General features: G+C 35.9%; 1 protein-coding gene across 1 annotated transcript; it reads right to left on the bottom strand.

Annotated features, from left to right (window-relative positions):
• Window positions 1-224: 224 nt before the first annotated feature.
• Window positions 225-18,603, bottom strand: LOC143536159 (transcriptional regulator STERILE APETALA-like). The gene is made up of 4 exons (XM_077030214.1): window positions 18,533-18,603; window positions 18,034-18,289; window positions 1,897-2,443; window positions 225-790 (listed from the first exon to the last, which is right to left on the bottom strand). Exons 1-4 carry the CDS (start codon window positions 18,601-18,603, stop codon window positions 225-227), a joined length of 1,440 nt encoding a protein of 479 aa, XP_076886329.1.
• Between the last annotated feature and the right edge of the window lie 11 nt (window positions 18,604-18,614).

Below are 18,614 nucleotides of genomic sequence, written 5' to 3' on the forward strand. Positions count from 1 at the left end.
ATATCAAATAATTTCCAACAACAAAGGTCAAAAGACAACAATATTCATACAAAGCGAAACCTAAACACTAAATCAAATAGTCAACAGGAGTCACCAATCCTTCTCATTCACCGGCATAACTAGCATCTTAAACTCAGCCTTAGATCACATGAAGCAAAACATACATGGACCGTTAAGTCAAAGTCAAAGTCAAAATTAGTCAATAGCCATTTGGTGTGAGAAGTCTAACGTGCTCCAAAGTCCCACAAATGAATTGTATTGTCACCTGTGCTAGCTGCCACATGGCGTTCGTCGGCTATCATTGCGGTTATATCCCGAATTCGTTCTCGAAAAATATATAAATACTCCCCGTGATCCAACTCCCAGACCCGAACCCCGTTGCTAGTCGAAATAAACGCATAACCACCGTTTATGCAACCCAATAAACCACCCCGTGCCATGAACCGGCAAATCTCCCTCAAATGTTCCACCTGACGCACATTAGCTACACCCCTACTGTTAACAAACATTAGTGCCTTATTGTAAGCATCAGCGGTACCGACATTTATTTGCCTCATAAACTCTTCTTCTCCTAATATCATTTGGTTCCCTAAGCTGAACACAATCACGCGGCTTCTTGTGAACCCTACTGCCATGTCATCACTTGTTATTCTGATCCGACCAACGTGATCGTTTAGATCTATGAGCAGGTGCCAACCAATTACCGCGTCTGGGTCCGTTAATGTGCCCCCAATGAATACTAGTTCTTCGGTGATGCTGTTTCGTACATGAAATGCACGGTTTGGAACACCTGTGTATTAAAAAGAAAGTGTGTTCATGTTAGCAACGTTTGAACTAAAACGATATTCTTAAGCCTGAATTCATCAAACCGCTCTGCTTTAGTATTCATGAACCAGCTACCTTCATTCGGGTGAGGGTTACCAGTCTGAGTGGTTGAACTGCCTAACCAGATTCTCAAATTTTCTACTTTTTATCATTATTCTTCTTCCAAAATCTCACTTACTGATTCAAAATAAAATACAGTTACATATTTTGATTTGAATTGGATGAACATATATATATATATATTTTATTTTTTAAAATTATTTATAGTTGTTTTTTAAGTAGGTTTGCTAAAAGTAGACCACGAGACCTACTCTTAAAGGCAATGGTTATTCACACACCCTTTTTTTATATTCATACACCCTTTTAACACACATTTTATCTTTTATATACACTTTATAAAGGGTGTACGAATAACACATCCCCTCTTAAATTTTAATAGTACCGTCAATGGGAAGTTTGCATATTTATTTAGCTAGGCATGTAAACGAACCAAACGTTTAATAACAAGTAAAAAAAAGGTACAGTTAGCTAGGCATGTAAATGAACCGAACGTTTAAATGAATCGTTCAATGGGGAGTTTGTTTATTTATTAATAAATGAACAAACATGAACACAAGCCTAGATCGTTCATTTATGTCTATGAACATTCATTTACGTCTAGTGAGGCTTTATTATTTTTAGGCCCAATAGATTGACGTTCAATTTCATTTTAACTAGTGCTTGTTCAATTACCTTCATCGTCTATCTATGTGCAAGTATGTTCGTTCACAAACTTTTAATTTATACTGTAGAACATGTTCAATTTCGTAACATGAACAAGAAAACCTCATTCATTTAAGATCTTTTGTCGGTTAAATTTAAACAAACGAACAAACATGAACATGCTTCGTTCGTGTTCATTCGGTTTGTTTACAAGCATGCATTTAGCACAAACCGTGAGAGGGCTGAGGACCTGAGGTACATCTATCATAATGGGTTCTTAACTCGTTAGATCAACAAGACATCGGTTTTCTTGGTTATGAGAACATTAACTTTTTTTTAATTGTACATTTGTAAGATGGAACTAAATACCTGCGTAAAGACCAATCCACCAGCGGTTAGAACCAGTGAAATCAACAAGTACACCATCAGTGACCACGTCACCCAAGTGAGCCCTACGCAAAGCTCCCGGAACATGTATAGACGCAACATGAATATCACCGTCTAACGACGAAAAAACCAGACGAGTGTCCGTAAAAAAGATGCCAGAGACTGCACGAGAGAATGGTCCAAAATGATTCCTTTGATGTGGATGGAATGTGGACACGTGGAGTCTTGTGGGGAGATGGAATAAACGCACAGAACCATCGGAAAAGCCGGCTGCAATGTGGTAATCGGACAATGCAAGACGGCGGCACGAGAGTGCTTCGTTGTTGTTGTTATTGTTGTTGTCGTTGAGAGGGAAGTTGATGACTGTGTGGTGGTAATTACGGGAACGGAAGTTTCTAGCGGTACGGTGGCGGTAAATATATTCGTCGTGCCATGACGGATGGATGAGGTGGTGCCGGTTCCATATGCGTCGGGTTAGTGTTTGCCATAGGAGGTCGGATTGGGATGCCCTTCGCCATGTTCTACAAACCTGCAAAATGCCAACAAAACAAAAATAATTAATTAAGACTATACATGAGGTTTATATAACGAGTGAAAGATAGGCAAATTAAGACTCTTGAATTATGAGTCAAAAATTGTTTTTAAGTAAAATACAAAATTTAATACATAACTTACAACTCAACAAAGCAATATAGTCTCTTAAGAGATAAATCACCGTGCAATTTCAAATCATTAAAAACATTTACAATTTTGATCCTCTAACTTTAATCACCTTTTGTAAATTTAAACATTAATTACAACTATGACCCTTAATCTTTAACCTGTATACTCTTTTAATTTTCACTTTTAAACCAATTTCACCCACGTAATTTAAACGGTCATAACTTTTTATACGTTAATATTTTTTTATAAAGCATTGCACCATAAAAACGAGAATTTTATTATCTTTAATTTGATTATCATATTATTATAATTTTTTTCAGTTTAAAAAACAACATTTTATGTATGGGTGTTTGCGGTATGGTTTTGATGGTTTTAAATTAAGCTGTGATCCAAACTGTAAGTAACCTTTTTTTCGTCGAAAACCGAAACCACCCCGTTGAAACTTGAAATCGGTTGGCTAAAAGTTAAAGAAAAAAAATCAATCGTGAAATTAAACCAATGATCGGTTTGAACGCTTTCAAACCGAACAATAAACACACATAAACTTGTAATGAGATTACCAAATTCCGGGTTTCGCGCTGCATCGCGCGGGCACCCGTCTAGTGTTTTAGAATGTGCCAAATGTTATATTTAGCTTAACATGTCTAAAAACACTATGAAAAAATTTAACAGGGGGTCGAAAGACGGTCGGTGTCAAAATTTTATAGCGGTCGATCAAGATTTTAAAACACATATATATATATGGGTCGGCCGACAACATGGTATCATCTAATACTCTCACATGGATAAATAAATAATTCAAGTGTTAGCACTTAACTTAGCTATTACCTAACTAACCAATACAAACGCTATCATGCAAATTAGTATCAACGATAGTATGTTTATGTATTTATATATCTACGTATATGTGTATCAATGTATGTGATTTAGTATATGTATATGTATATGTATTTATACATTAACTTGTGTATTTTTACACGCGTACACAAATGTGTATGTGTATGTGTATGATATGATATGTGTATTTGTACTTATATGTGTATGTATTATGACAGTCACACGCACACATATTGTTTGTGTGTCTGTATGATGATTGCGTGTATTGAATCTATTATGACAAGTTTAGCTAGTGAGGACTCATTCAAACTTTAATCAATGCCTTTAAAATCTTCATAATATTCCAATTCACAACCCCTATTAAGTTTTCTAAGGCTTTAAACCGTTATGATTCCCTTTATTACAACACAAGGGGAAAGATGATAAGCGATTTAAGTTTCTTTAACAATTGTGTGCCACGTTTGTATGTTGATTGTGTGTATTGAATCTATTATGACAAGTTTAGCTGGTCAGAACTCATTCAAACTTCGATCATTGCCTTTAAAATCTTCATAATATTCCAACCCACAACACCTATTAAGTTTTATAAGGCTTTAAAACCGTTATGATTCCCTTTTTTACAACACAAGCGGAAGATGATAAGGCTCCACGCTATGGGCGCCCTTGGGGGGCTTCACAACGATGGACGCCGTTCTCTCTCTCTCTCTATCTCTCTCAAATATATAGGGCGCTAAAGGGGCTTTAAACCATAGGCGTTATGAAGAAGGGTTTCGAAGCCCCTTTTTTACGTGACGATGACGTGACATTGTGGTGGGGCTTCAATGCCCCCACCATAGAGAACAGCCTAAATAATTTAAGTTTTTTTAACCCTGGTCTTGTTAACAAATCCATATTACCAACATATGCACACCGGTAATTACTTTTCCAACGGATTTATAACAACAGAGTCCGCCAATGATACTCATTTGTTTAGTAATGACAACAACAAAAAACTTAAAAGAGATACCCAACTTATTAAACAGCATAATTTGTGCAAATCATGTGACAAACCGATAGATGCTTTGCCCAAACCCTCAAACTCGATTACATCATTTAGAGAAACATTTTCAAATGTAACAGTCTTCTTCAACTTTAACAACTTTGATTAATTATCTTTTTAGTATAAAAATAAAAACGCATGGAAATTTTATTTTTGTAATTCACATGTTGATTTACTATGTAAATGTAATTATTAAACAGTATTTTAGTTTCCTAAACACAATGAAAAGGATAAAAATCACTTTTAGATCATGTATAATAAGTTTATGAATATAATATATATAAAATTTCCTAATTAATAATTTAATGTAACATTTTATACGTAAATTAATGTATATACAAGCCATGGTTTTGTTATATTAGTCGTCGATATATCTATAGACTTAAAATATTTAATTATATGAACAAAAAAATACATTAAACAAATATAACATAAAGTAATAAATGAGTTAAAACAATTTAGTGAGCATGTTTTACTTAGATAGAAAGACCTTGGCAAAACAAAACTGGAATTGATAAGATAGAAAGGCTTTAGCAGCATGGGGGTTTATGTATATCCTATGACAGAAGTGAGAATTCATGCAGGCATGCAGAAAACTAATAAAGATAAATTCTTCAATTCTCTCTCTCTCTCTCTCTCTCAAACGTACGTGTCTATATCTCTATCTCTCGTAACATTTGTATATATGCATATTTTATTTGTATACATATACTTATTAACGTTAAGAGAGAGAAGTGTCAGAATCAATGCTCGGAGAATAAGAAAACACTGATGTATTGTATACATTTGTAGATCACCTGATGCCTACACCTACTCCTACACCTATACTTACACCACTGCGTTTCGTTTTGTCTTGTTATTCTGCTTATTAACTATTCACTAGTCCTTCTCATCAAACCATCTCCATGCGCCATGTAATCTGGTTCAATACTTAATTACTCCCCCACCTACCTGATTTAAGTCTTGTTGACAGGCTTGTGCATGCTTGGACATCTTTTTGTCTAACTTTAAAAAAATAATAATAGTAAATTAAAAATCTTGACTATCCGTAATGGAAACAGTATGGGGGAATTTTGGTGCCGTAACGCCTGGAACACCGCCCCCAGACACTATACATGGGTGATGTTTTGATGTTTAGCGTTATGTATATAACATTGTGATGACTCACATTGGGTTTTGTGAGAAAGAGGTAGTGAGAGAGGGGGGGGGGGGAGAGAGAGCCGTTTTGACAACATTATCTCACTATACCCACTTTTTTGCAAAATGTTCAACAACTGACTAAAAAGTGCATGACACAAAATGTTCGGGTGTGCCTAGGTTACAATTTGAATGGTCTTAACTACATTTATTTTGTTCTTTCGTTTTAAGATTTAATCCCTTTTTTCATAATTATTCATAGTTATAAGATCACATGTAAAACATTAAACATCAAATATTTTATTGTATTAAAATGTTACATATATTGTTCTAGTTACTTCCGGTATTTGAACAATAAGGTCTTTAAAGTTGTAAAAAACTTAAGATGAAAGATTTTTTTATTTAAGAATCATTTTTGAATTAAAAGAATTCAAAAATATAATTTATTTATAAAGTTACTGAAATACAGTATTATTAAGGGTATGACTTGTAAACGGATCTAGCAAGCTAGAAGCAACAAAGTACATCCAAACAGTGACATTACTGACTAAAACCAGAGAGAGAAAACCCCTATTAAAATAGGCAATGGTTATTCGTACATTCTTTTTGTTTATTCACACTCCGTTTTAACACACATTTAAACCTTGTAAATGGTTAAAGGGTGTAATAATAACACATCCCTTAAAATATACTATGAGGTAAAGAAGATTACAAACTCAAAAACAAAAAAAATGGTAGAAGTTATAATATTTTTGTTTCTTATCTTTGTATAGTAAGGCATGTTTTTAATGCTTTATGCTAGTGATTAACAACAAATGTCACATATATAGCAATGAAACAAAATTAAATTTCACTAGTCTAGCAAAATATGCAACTGATCACGTTGATTAATAGGAGTCATGGTTATCGAAATAATTTCAATTCTACTTAATTTTTTAACTGGCATTTTCCCTGAGAAAAAAATTATCATGTCTCCTATTATTTTACATATCAAATACTTAAAATGTTTAAAGAGGTTTATTACTGTGATTAACGAACATTAAAATTGACATATTTGTGTGTCCAACATGCAGGAATATATTTCTATTTCAAATAAGGTAGACAGAAAAAGTACAACCGAAGGATGATATATATAGAAACGGTAACTTTCATCTACTAAAAAAAATTATTTATTAATAGTAAACATGTAAACAATACAAAAAGGCAAAAAGCAAAATTTATTTGAAAGCGACAAAGTGTGGGTCTTATTTGTGCTGGACATCGATCTATGGTCAACATATTTGACCTTAACTGACCTCTGGATAGAGACCGCATTCTAAAAGTTCTGTTCCTTTTTCTTCTATTTTTCTCTTTTTATTATATTATCTCTTTTCTTTTCTTTTTTTACTCACAATCACATTCATTTTGATGGATAACATTTTTATATGATTAAACTGAACATAATAGTAACTCAATATCCTACTAGATAAGTCATAACTTATATTAAAAAAAAATACATATATTAGATAAACAATGTTATAATAAGTAGATTTGTCCTAAAAAGTGTAGGAAGTGTGTTTTCACCATTAGATCTAAGAAAACACACCGCACAATAAACACAATTTTCGTATACACCGTCAGATCAACATATCTAATGCACAAGATTGTTTCTTACACTTTTTAGACACACTCTACTTCTTATTTTAACCCCACCCTATATTGTTATGTAATATCTATGTTTCTACATATTGGAACCCAATTTTTGACACATCTAAATAAAGAAGATGAGTATATCTAAAAAAAAATTATTTAAAAAAACAACTAAAATAAAGTTAACATGTCTTTCAGACTAAAAAAATATGATAGTTGAGAGATTTTATTAGCTACCAAAAAATATAATCTAAAAAAAAATACTTTCATCCAAAATATACTCAAAACCAGTCCAAACAACCAACCGGTTCATATCAATTTAGCATATCGTTAGTATAGAATATAAATTTTATCTTGTATGATAGAAATACAGACATAAAATAATAAATAAACCTAACACAAAATACCTTTTAAAATTTTTACAAACTATTTATGTGAGTAATTACATGTAGTATAATAAAGACAACAGTCTCTTGGTAAAGAGGTAGGACCCAGCAGAGCACAGTTGGACCCGCAAGACTCACTTTGAAGAGGGACGTCTGCACAAAGACCAACTGGTTCCGCAGGACCCACCATGCTCAGAGAGATGAAGACCTTACGCGCAGTACGCCAGCTGTTCCCGCAGGAAAAGCCTCCCAATGGTGAAGTACCCCGCCTGTTCCCGCAGCTGCGGATACAAGCCATCAGGGAAGGCTACCCGCACTAATAGCAAGGCTACACGCACAAGGCACTAACTCTCAATAATTCAGTAATGTCACCTGAATAAGGAATGAGCAAGGCGGGAATACTCCCGCCCAAATGAGCCAGTCCGTACGCTTCTGGAGGATCTTTTGTACTATACCTGCCAAGGTATGGACAAAATAGACAAGATCTGACCAAAGCAGCCCATGAACCAATTACAGGGTGACAGCTCACTGACAACAGTACGACGAGGAGCACGCTCTAGTACAAAATGTCACTATCAGCCGCTGCCTACTCACCAACCCTTGTCGTGGCACGTACATAGCCTGCAGTTGGTGGAAAAGGAATAGTACACAGCCGGCCATGTCACTATCAGCCGCTGCCTACCCACCAACCACCAGCATGGCACGTGCGTAGCCCACAGTTGGTAGAAAAGGAATATTATACAGCTGGCTGTACCTGCTTGGAAACCTACCTTCGGCTATAAATACTCCAACACCTTGGAACGGTATCATATACTATCTTATATCATCACATATCTTCTCTAGCTATTCCTCTTAATATACACTTATATTCAGAGCAATCTAGTCTGATTCTCACGCCGGAGGGTCGTCACAAGGAGGTACCTCCCCCCTTCTCAGTGACGAGCTCACGATGTCTGTTTTGCAGGTCATCAGAAGAATAACCATCTTTGCCGGACTTGACCCTCGTAGGAAACATCTACTTGACCCTAAGATTATCCGTAATCCGTCGGGGTCACTTAGTGTTTCTTCATTGGCGCCATCCGTGCATAAAAGCTAGAACTAATTCTTTTTCAGTTTTTTTCAAAACCTCTGGAAAGATGGTTAAGGTTACTCCTGTGCCAAGGCCAACGAGTGACCAAGAAACTCAGGTAACCACAACACCAGCTACTGGGGGGAACACCGACGAGTACACAATTTTTACGAACACTACCCCGGTTACCCAAGCCGAGGCAAGTGCAGTAAATAATCCTCCCCTGGGATTCACCGATACCCAGTTGGAGAGACAACAGACGAGGCTCCCCCGCCAAACACTTTATCAAGTTAAAGCGTGGGCGGAAGCACGTCAGAAGGAATTTCAAGCTGAGTTGGATGAACACTTACGTTCACTCCAACAGGCTGACGAATTCGAAAGCACTCGACAACAGCTCAACATGAGTAATGAGTGCGAGTATGATAAAGATTGGGAAGAATATGACAGTGACGCAAACCCGCGCCATAGGGCGAAAGGGAAGCGTAAACAAGCAGATTTCCACAGAAGAAATTTTGGAGAAACCTTTAAACCAAAAAACGCGGGTGGAAACCCACGTGACTTCTCTAAAACCTTCAGACCAACTGTTGCAAATGCGGGAACGTCCAAATTTGCAAGGGACATTGCGGAAGCAATTGCCCCGAAAAGTGCCAAACAAATGTCCAACATAGGCACATATGATGGTATATCTTACCCAGACGATCATTTGAATAGATTCATAGCGGGGGCAACCGTCAGCAATTGGACGGAACCCACGTGGTGTTACATGTTCCAAATGACGCTTGTTGGGGCAGCCAGAGCGTGGTTCGACGGTCTACCGGTCCACCACATCTACGATTGGGCAGATTTCCAGCAAAAGTTCAGCCAACACTTCAGTCAACAAATAAAGTATACCGAAGAACAATGGACGATCCTCAACTGCATCCGAGAGGAAGATGAGTCTTTACTAGACTTCATCACGCGCTTTAATTCAAAGAAGCTAAGTCTGGGCACTATTAGCGAAGATCTTGTTCGCGCTGCTTTCATCCAGGGCGCGGAGGACCCAGAGCTCATCCGCACCTTAACGGGTAAAGATGACATGCCATCCATGTGGGATGCCATCATGACAGCAGCTAAACGCTTCGCGGAAACGGAAAAGCAACTGGGTAGAGATCTTCCCCAGAGTACAAACCTCTACACTCAAAAAACAAGAGGAAACAACGTCCTTACCGCCCGACAAAACAAAAAGAGGAAGCTTGGTATTTTGCAATCAAGGGTAAACTTTGGCACCTCATCCGGCTCGCACCCTCGGTTAGGCGGAAAGGATAACATGCAGTCGTCGAACCGGAACTCCAGATGGACGCCACTCACCAAAAGCGTCACCGAGATATTTGCCACCGAGAGGCTCCCATGGCCAGAGGCTCCAATAATCCGACAGCGTCCAAACGCTGATCAAAGCAAATCCTGTGACTTCCACAGGACAAAAGGCCACACCACGGAGGAATGCGTATCCTTGAAGGACGTCGTCGAATCATTCGTTATAAATGGGAAACTCACTCACCTCGTGGCGTAATAGACGCTAAGCAGGCTAATGCGTGTAGAACCCCAGTTGAGGAAAACACGGATGAAACTGCAGCTTTAATGTTGGAGACTACATACTGCGTAAACAACGAGATTCCGAACCAGGTGCATATCGGCTCGAAAGGCTCGATGACATCCCCATCCCAAGAACATGGAAGGGAGCTCAATTACACAGGCTGCATGTAGATCAATTCCAAACTTGTAAAGAAAAGGTCTAGAGCCACTTCTAATGGAAATGATTCTCCAAATCACATTGACGCTGATGGTCTTACATTTATACTTATGAACTTTCCAGACTGATATGCCGGTATTCACCGCATAAATATGGAAAGAAGTAAGTCGTTGTGTGTGGAAGGCGGCAAAACCCGCATAAACACAAAAAACGGTAAAAATTTCTAAGGAAAAGATGAGGAAAACCTTCACGCAGGTCAGTTATAGGTGAAGTTTGGTCATCCCACTAAATGAAAGTGACGGTCCTACCCGCACAATCATGATAGAGGAAACTGAACGTTAACCTATTGACAAACGCGCGTCGAAAGGTTAACTTATTCAAAACACTTAGAAAATTTATAAAAAGATGAGGAAAACCTTCACGCAGGTCAGTTATGGGTAAAGTTTGGTCATCCCACTAAATGCAAGTGACGGTCCTACCCGCACAATCATGATAGAGGAAACTAAGCATTAACCTATTGACAACCGCGCGTCGAAAGGTTAACTTATTCAAAACACTAAGAAAATTTCTAAAAAGATGAGGAAAACCTTCACGAAGGTCAGTTATGGGTAAAGTTTGGTCATCCCACTAAATGAAAGTGACGGTCCTACCCGCACAATCATAATAGAGGAAACTAAACACTAACCTATTGACAACCACGCGTCGAAAGGTTAACTTATTCAAAACACTTGGAAAATTGCTAAGTTAAACTAAAGTATGCGTGAGCAAGTCATATAACGTTTATAAAGCAAGTCAAAAAGATTCAAAAAGATTCAAAAATTCAAAAATAAGAGGGAATATACCCCCTTACCTTGGTAACCAAGAAACCGTAAGACAAGTGCGGGTACAGTGTCAAGGCGAAACCCTTCACATACTTAGCACCTGCAGGGAATTGAAGCCAAGAATACCTTGGTAACCAAGAACCCGTAAGACAAGTGCGGGTACAGTGTTAAGGCGAAACCCTTCACATACCTAGCACCTGCAGGGAATTGAAGCCAAGAATACCTTGGAAGTCAAGTAACTATAAGACGAGTGCGGGTACAGTGTCAAGGCGAAACCCTTCACATACTTAGCACTTGCAGGGAATTAAAACAAAGAAGGATCTTCTGGGCCATGCTTGTGGAAAGGGAAATAACATCCCCGCATAGCGGGAACGTTGAGAACTAGATTGTTTGAAGCTCCAAGATGGAATTGGTTGTTTAACATAATTGATCACTATGTCTAAAACAACCAAAACCTCGTGGAGAATCTACACAAGTGAAACTCAACGCTCCTGACTTGCGAGGAGGTTACACACCTACCCGCATCATACCCAAAGATCAAGCAGAAAAGTCGGGAATTTCTGCACGTGACATTATGGAAACCGCGGGAAGAATCCCCACGGAAAACCTTAAAACTAAAAACCCTTTTCAAAACCCCTTGCTTAAGTCCAAAAGTTCACCTCACTTATTAACAATTCATGAGAAGAACATTGGACTGGGGGGACTTGAAGAGGTAGGTCCCAGCAGAGCCCAGTTGGACCCGCAAGACTCACCTTGAAGAGGGACGTCTGCACAAAGACCAACTGGTTCCGCAGGACCCACCATGCTCAGAGAGATGAAGACCTTACGCGCAGTACGCCAGCTGTTCCCGCAGGAAAAGCCTCCCAATGGTGAAGTACCCCGCCTGTTCCCGCAGCTGCGGATACAAGCCATCAGGGAAGGCTACCCGCACTAATAGCAAGGCTACACGCACAAGGCACTAACTCTCAATAATTCAGTAATGTCACCTGAAGAAGGAATGAGCAAGGCGGGAATACTCCCGCCCAAATGAGCCAGTCCGTACGCTTCTAGAGGATCTTTTGTAATATACCTGCCAAGGTATGGACAAAATAGACAAGATCTAACCAAAGCAGCCCATGAACCAATCACAGGGTGACAGCTCACTGACAACAGTACGACGAGGAGCACGCTCTAGTACAAAATGTCACTATCAGCCGCTGCCTACTCACCAACCCTTGTCGTGGCACGTACATAGCCTGCAGTTGGTGGAAAAGGAATAGTACACAGCCGGCCATGTCATTATCAGCCGCTGCCTACCCACCAATCACCAGCATGGCACGTGCGTAGCCCTTAGTTGGTAGAAAAGGAATATTATACAGCTGGCTGTACCTGCTTGGAAACCTACATTCGGCTATAAATACCCCAACACCTTGTAACGGTATCATATACTATCTTATATCATCACATATCTTCTCTAGCTATTCCTCTTAATATACACTTATATTCAGAGCAATCTAGTCTGATTCTCACGCCGGAGGGTGGTCACAAGGAGGTACCCCCCTTCTCAGTGACGAGCTCACGGTGTCTGTTTTGCAGGTCATCAGAAGAATAACCATCTTTGCCGGACCTAACCCTCGTGGGAAACATCTACTTTAACCTAAGATTATCCGTAATCCGTCGGGGTCACTTAGTGTTTCTTCACTTGGGTTATGATCCTGAACTGAAATGGCCAAATCAATATTGTCAAAAGGCCTTGAATGACAATTTTAATCTTTCATTCCCAAGAAAGTGGTGGTCAAAAGCCCCTAAAAGAAAGTATGGTCCCCTTTTGGATATACGCAATTAATTAGTCACGCCTAACACATCATTTCATATCTTAAAAGATAACAAAAACATGCAAACACATAGGGGTGTCAAACCTATATATATTATCTTTACCTTAGAATAACATATCCGTTGCTCCATGCCATCTAAACAATTTTTTACTTAAGAGGTGTTTGGAATTTTTTATTTTGCTTTCTTAAAACTTATCATTAAGTTAATAAGTTACAAAAGTGTAACTTATGAAACTTTTTTTCTTACAATATAAGCAATCCCAAATACCTTATTACTTTTTTAAAAAGTTTATAAGTTATAAGTTAATGAAAATAAGCAATCCCAAACACCCCCTAAATGTATCTAACTTTAAACATCATCACAATAAAACATTTGGAGGACAAACCCCGAAACATAATGGGCAAAGGTGGCATAGAACCGGTTAAAGCCCTCTATTGTGGATATTCTAAATATATTCATAGACGTATTGTAATATGTAATAACATGATCGGCATTGTAATTTTATTAAAAGGTGAAATTACTTATTCCCAATGTATCTATCACTTTTTAGTAAATTTTAACTTTTAACAAGTTATATATAGTTTTATGACAAGTATAAAACAAATAGTTATGGAAATAAAATCTAATTGAGCATGAAACCAAATCTAATGAATATAAAATACGTAAACCATTGTTAATATTCTTCCAATTACCATATAATAACGGAGGAAACTCCCAGCCGTTACTTCAACTACAGTTGAACAAACTCCTTTAAATTAAAAACGATTAATTAGATTCAACTAAAAGTTTCAGAGTAATCAATTTTCTGTGTTGTGAATAATCAATCACCATTCGTAACTTTTGGAGTGAGTTAGTAGCTTTCATGATCAATGCAAATTGACAGATTTCAATTTGTTAGCGTAATATCAGTGTAAGTAACGCAAGCATTTGCACATTATAATAATATTATTATCAGATAATAATGTAACGAATGAAGAAATTATACCTGGAAGATATTAAACAGTGCGGGACCAGCTTCGAGGCGGCCGAATGATAGGGCGGCGTCAATGGCGATTTGAGTGGCGAGAGCTTCAAGGAAAGGTTCCGGCCAGACGGCGGTGTTGAAACGCTGACGGGAATGTGAGGGTCCTGCGGCGTCTGGTCCTTCATCGTGGTGAGAGGAAGAAGAAGAAGAGGAGGAAGTCGTTGACATGTGTTTGTTTGTTTGTTTTCGGTTAGAGGTACTGTAATGGAATAAGTTTTCCAAAAATTCACTCGCCCGAGGAGGAGCAAAAGGAGGGGCCCATGATGTTGCATAGCCTTTGCGCCTGTCTTTTATGTATATTAATAGAGGTGCACAAAATAACCGGTTCCGGAACCGACCCGGAACCGGTGGAAAAAACCCGGAGGAACCGGTCAAATACCCGACTATACCCGGAACCGGTTCCTACCCGAACCTGGTTTGACTTTTGTTAACCATACCCGGAACCGGTTCCTACCCGGTTCCGGGTTTTTTAAATACCCGATTTGTGCACGTCTATGTATATATACAACAACAATTACTATAATAATAATAATAATAATAATAATAATAATAATAATAATAATAATAATACAATAATACTTTAACGTACAATAAGTATGCGAATACCCTATATTCACGAAATCAATCATGAAATCAATCATGAAATCACATCCCAATATCTCGGAATCGTCAATACATATCCAATTAATCATTGGTTCACCGAAAAAAAAAACAGTTTTGGATCGTTAATCGATCATTTTTTTACTTTTTTCACGAAAATCGTTTTTGAACGTTTTTTAGTGTTTTAGGTTTTTGACTGAGCGTTTTAAATTTTTATGCCTTTTGAGCGTTTTTGTTTTTGCCTTTAAGCGTTCCGGGTACCTATCGTACGTAACAATTATTGTACAGTAACTTCACTCATAATAATAATAATTATAATAACAATAAAATTAATTTCCTATGATTTCTATCTTAAGTTATAAGAGGATGTTAATCTGCTTATGATTTATATTGAATTATTAAACCCGTTTTATTTTGAATCACTATAGAATTCTATAGTGAATAGTGGATTTCTATATTTCGAAGAGGAAATGAAATAGTCTTGTCCGTTTGTATTTGAAATGTAATAGGTTTTAAGTACGAAACCTTTTTTAATGAAGTAAACTTATAATGACTCAAATATTTTAAAGAAAAAAATTCCATTAATATTATGCATTTAGTTTTACTTGAGGGACAAGAGTAGAAGATTTCTAGTCACCACGCTGCCCACGCACACTCTCCATTTTTCTGAGCATGAAGACTCATCAAGTTCATATCTTTATTCGTTTCATGGATCGAACATTCGACGCGACTATTGAATCAGATTCAGGGTTTTCACGCAAAGACATATTGTTATCGTACATAGCAAAGTTATCGCGTAAGTTCTTGCATAGCTTACTTATCGCGTATCTTTGTTATCACATGGCTTAGCTATCGTAAGATAAGTTCTCGCATAGCTTATTTAACTTGGTTTTTTGTGATTAAGGTAACTCTAAACAGAGTAAATATATTTTAAAATAAGAAAATAAAACCTTTGAAGTCATATTCATTATTCTTTTCATACAAACTTCTATCTTATATAAATATTGATGTAGGTTACTTTGTATATATAGATTTGGTTGTGTGTATAGATACAGCATAGACATAGATTGCTGAATGTAAACAAGTACAAGTGTACAACCTTCTCATCCTGTGCCCCCACCATTAATGATGCAAGCTGGACCCTTCATAGTTCATACAAGTAACATCATTTTCTTATCATTCTTTTAATTCACATAACTTATAATCTGTTAACATTCCAGCTATATTTTTTTAATAGATTAATAGATGTTGATTTGTATAAAAAAGTTAGTTATATGTTTAACATCCATAATATTTATTTTTTAATAAAAAGTTTATATTCTAAAAAGATATATGTTTTGTCTTATAAGTTAGATAATATATATTATACTTACTCTCATAATATTCTTTTCATCAACCGTGTATAAGATTTATTCATCTTATATTTTAAAAATCTAAAAAAACAATTTATAAAGAAAATTTTTTGTTGTATGTCATGTTTCGATTTTACGTTGTGTTCCTGAGTTATATTAATGAAATAAAATAAAATAAAATTTCATTTTCTTTCATTTAACTCAGTTTGTTTTCGTTCTCTTTCTATCCTATTTTTTCCAAATATGTAGGAAAGTATCCATCCTTTAAAACACCATATTTTCTCTTCATTTTCTTTCCTTAACACTGCATAATCGGGTTTAAAATACAAAAAAAAAAAAAAGAAATAATAAGATTGGATATGGGGAAGAAAGGAAAATGAATTATATACTTAAAAGGAATTCTCGAATTAAAATAAATGAAAAAAAAGTGTTAAATACATTATTGAGTTAGATTAAAAGGAAAATATATGGAAAAAAATTGTAACTTTACAACTATTTCTTCATAGCAACATGGAAAGAGATAACTGAGATATGTTAAATTAGTAATATTGTAATGAGTTATAAACTTTTATTCACAATCATGTCATATTTGACAGAAAAAGTTTGAAATAAAAAAAGCTTAAGTTTTATTTTTATTCTCTTTCTTTTCTTTTAATAAAAAAAAATTCAATAATGAAAAAAGAAAAATTTTCTTATCTTTTCTTTTCTAATCCGTTAAATAAAAAACTCAATAATGCAATATAAATGAAACTTGAAAACACAATGTTTTTATCTTTCCTTTCCTTTCTTTTACAAATAAAACTTGAGAACACATATCTTTATTTCCATCCCTTTATTTTCCTTTATTTCATTAAATGGAACTTGGAAACACGGTGTAGTGTTAGACTTTTATCATGACATTTGAAAAGTTACGTATTTAGTGAGTGCTTGTCTTAGCTTTTGAAAATTTATTATTTGCTTATTTAAGAACAATTAAGTCAATAAATAATTTCGAAAAGCTCAATTTTAAAGCTTTTGGAAATTGTTTGCTTGTTTATTTGTTTTTGAAAAAACACATAACAATTTACAAAAGCTTAACCATACACCCCCTTAGTCATAGCTTTTTACAACTTTACAACATAATTTGGTTTCAACACTAACTTTGTGTTGAAAATAAATATAAAACTAATGTGAAATGAATCTTTTATCATATCTATTAATAGCTAAAACTTTTATCATGTCTAACAACTTTTAATTGATTTATTGATGAGTCATGAAACACACAAGTTAATATAATGAAACTCTAAATATCGGTGAACCTTCAAATGAGATAAAAAAGCAGACATGACCAAGATGAAGACGAATAATAGGTTCAAAGATAATTATGGGAATTTCTTACTCTCTCGTTCTCTCCTATGTTTATATAATTGGACATTTGGACCACAAGTCACGGCTTCTTCTAGTGATATGATCCATGAACCAAAGGAACAGCCCACCATGAAGCCCAAACTTAAGTGCATCAAGCCCATGTTTTAAGTTTTTTACTTTTAAGTTTTAATCAACCCTCAAACTAGAGACGCACAAATCGGGTTTTTAAAATACCTGAATCCAAGTATGGAACTGGGTTTGGGAATGACCGGGTATTGGCTCTCGTTCCAGTTGACATATATACTCTTCTATATGCAAATCATATCATTTTCACATAGATTGTTGGTTATCCATAAAGTAAAATGGTCTTTACATTGATCAACCTACTAGGCTACCAATTTACCAATATAACTCGTTTTATCCTTTAGTATGTCAGTAACCCGTGTATTATATTGTATAATAAAAAATTCAACATGTCTTACCTATTATTATCTTATTTCACATATGTAGTACCAACTTACCTTTATAAATGATAGTTAAAATAAGGCTTATTTCCAGTAGTGACAAAAAAAATTAACTTTATTAACTTAACAGGTCTAGTATAAACATAACATGATAACAACAAAATATCAAAAAGGCATATCGTCCAGAAAGTAAACTTGTTAACTCACAGATTCATGATAATCTATCATGACATATTGGCTAACTTCATGATGCATACTTTGTCTCACTTTCTTTATAAATTCATCACATTTCTGCTTAAACTCATCTTTATCATCATGTTCTTCTTCCTCTTCCACTACAATATTATCCACTATTGCATTTTCATCATCAACACACTCATCCAATTCTGTTTCTAGATCTTCAATTTGATCATCAAGATGATCATCAACAACCAATATCTCACCTCTGTATACTCTGTTCACTCTGTTTCATTTCTGCTAATTCATGTTCATAATGAACATGATGATGAAGATTAAAAGAATTTATATGATCATGGTCACTTGGTCTCAAAATATCGTCACATTCAATCAATTTTGGTGCTACATGATTGGTACCAGAATCAAGAAACAGCAATATTAGAATGCAATTGCATAGCAAAAAAATGCAGTGTTTGTCATTGATGTCGAGAAAGTTTGTGACATTTAAACCGAAAGTTAGCGAATAAACGAATAAGACGATAAAGATGGAGAAACTGTAAAATGGTATTTTTTTGCTGCACCGTCTGAATTGTTCTCCATTGTTGCAAAGA

The sequence above is a fragment of the Bidens hawaiensis genome, unplaced genomic scaffold (genome assembly GCF_021521415.1).
Source record: "Bidens hawaiensis isolate Kalapana, Puna unplaced genomic scaffold, B.hawaiensis_p1.1 tig00010738_1, whole genome shotgun sequence".
Classification (NCBI taxonomy): domain Eukaryota; kingdom Viridiplantae; phylum Streptophyta; class Magnoliopsida; order Asterales; family Asteraceae; genus Bidens; species Bidens hawaiensis.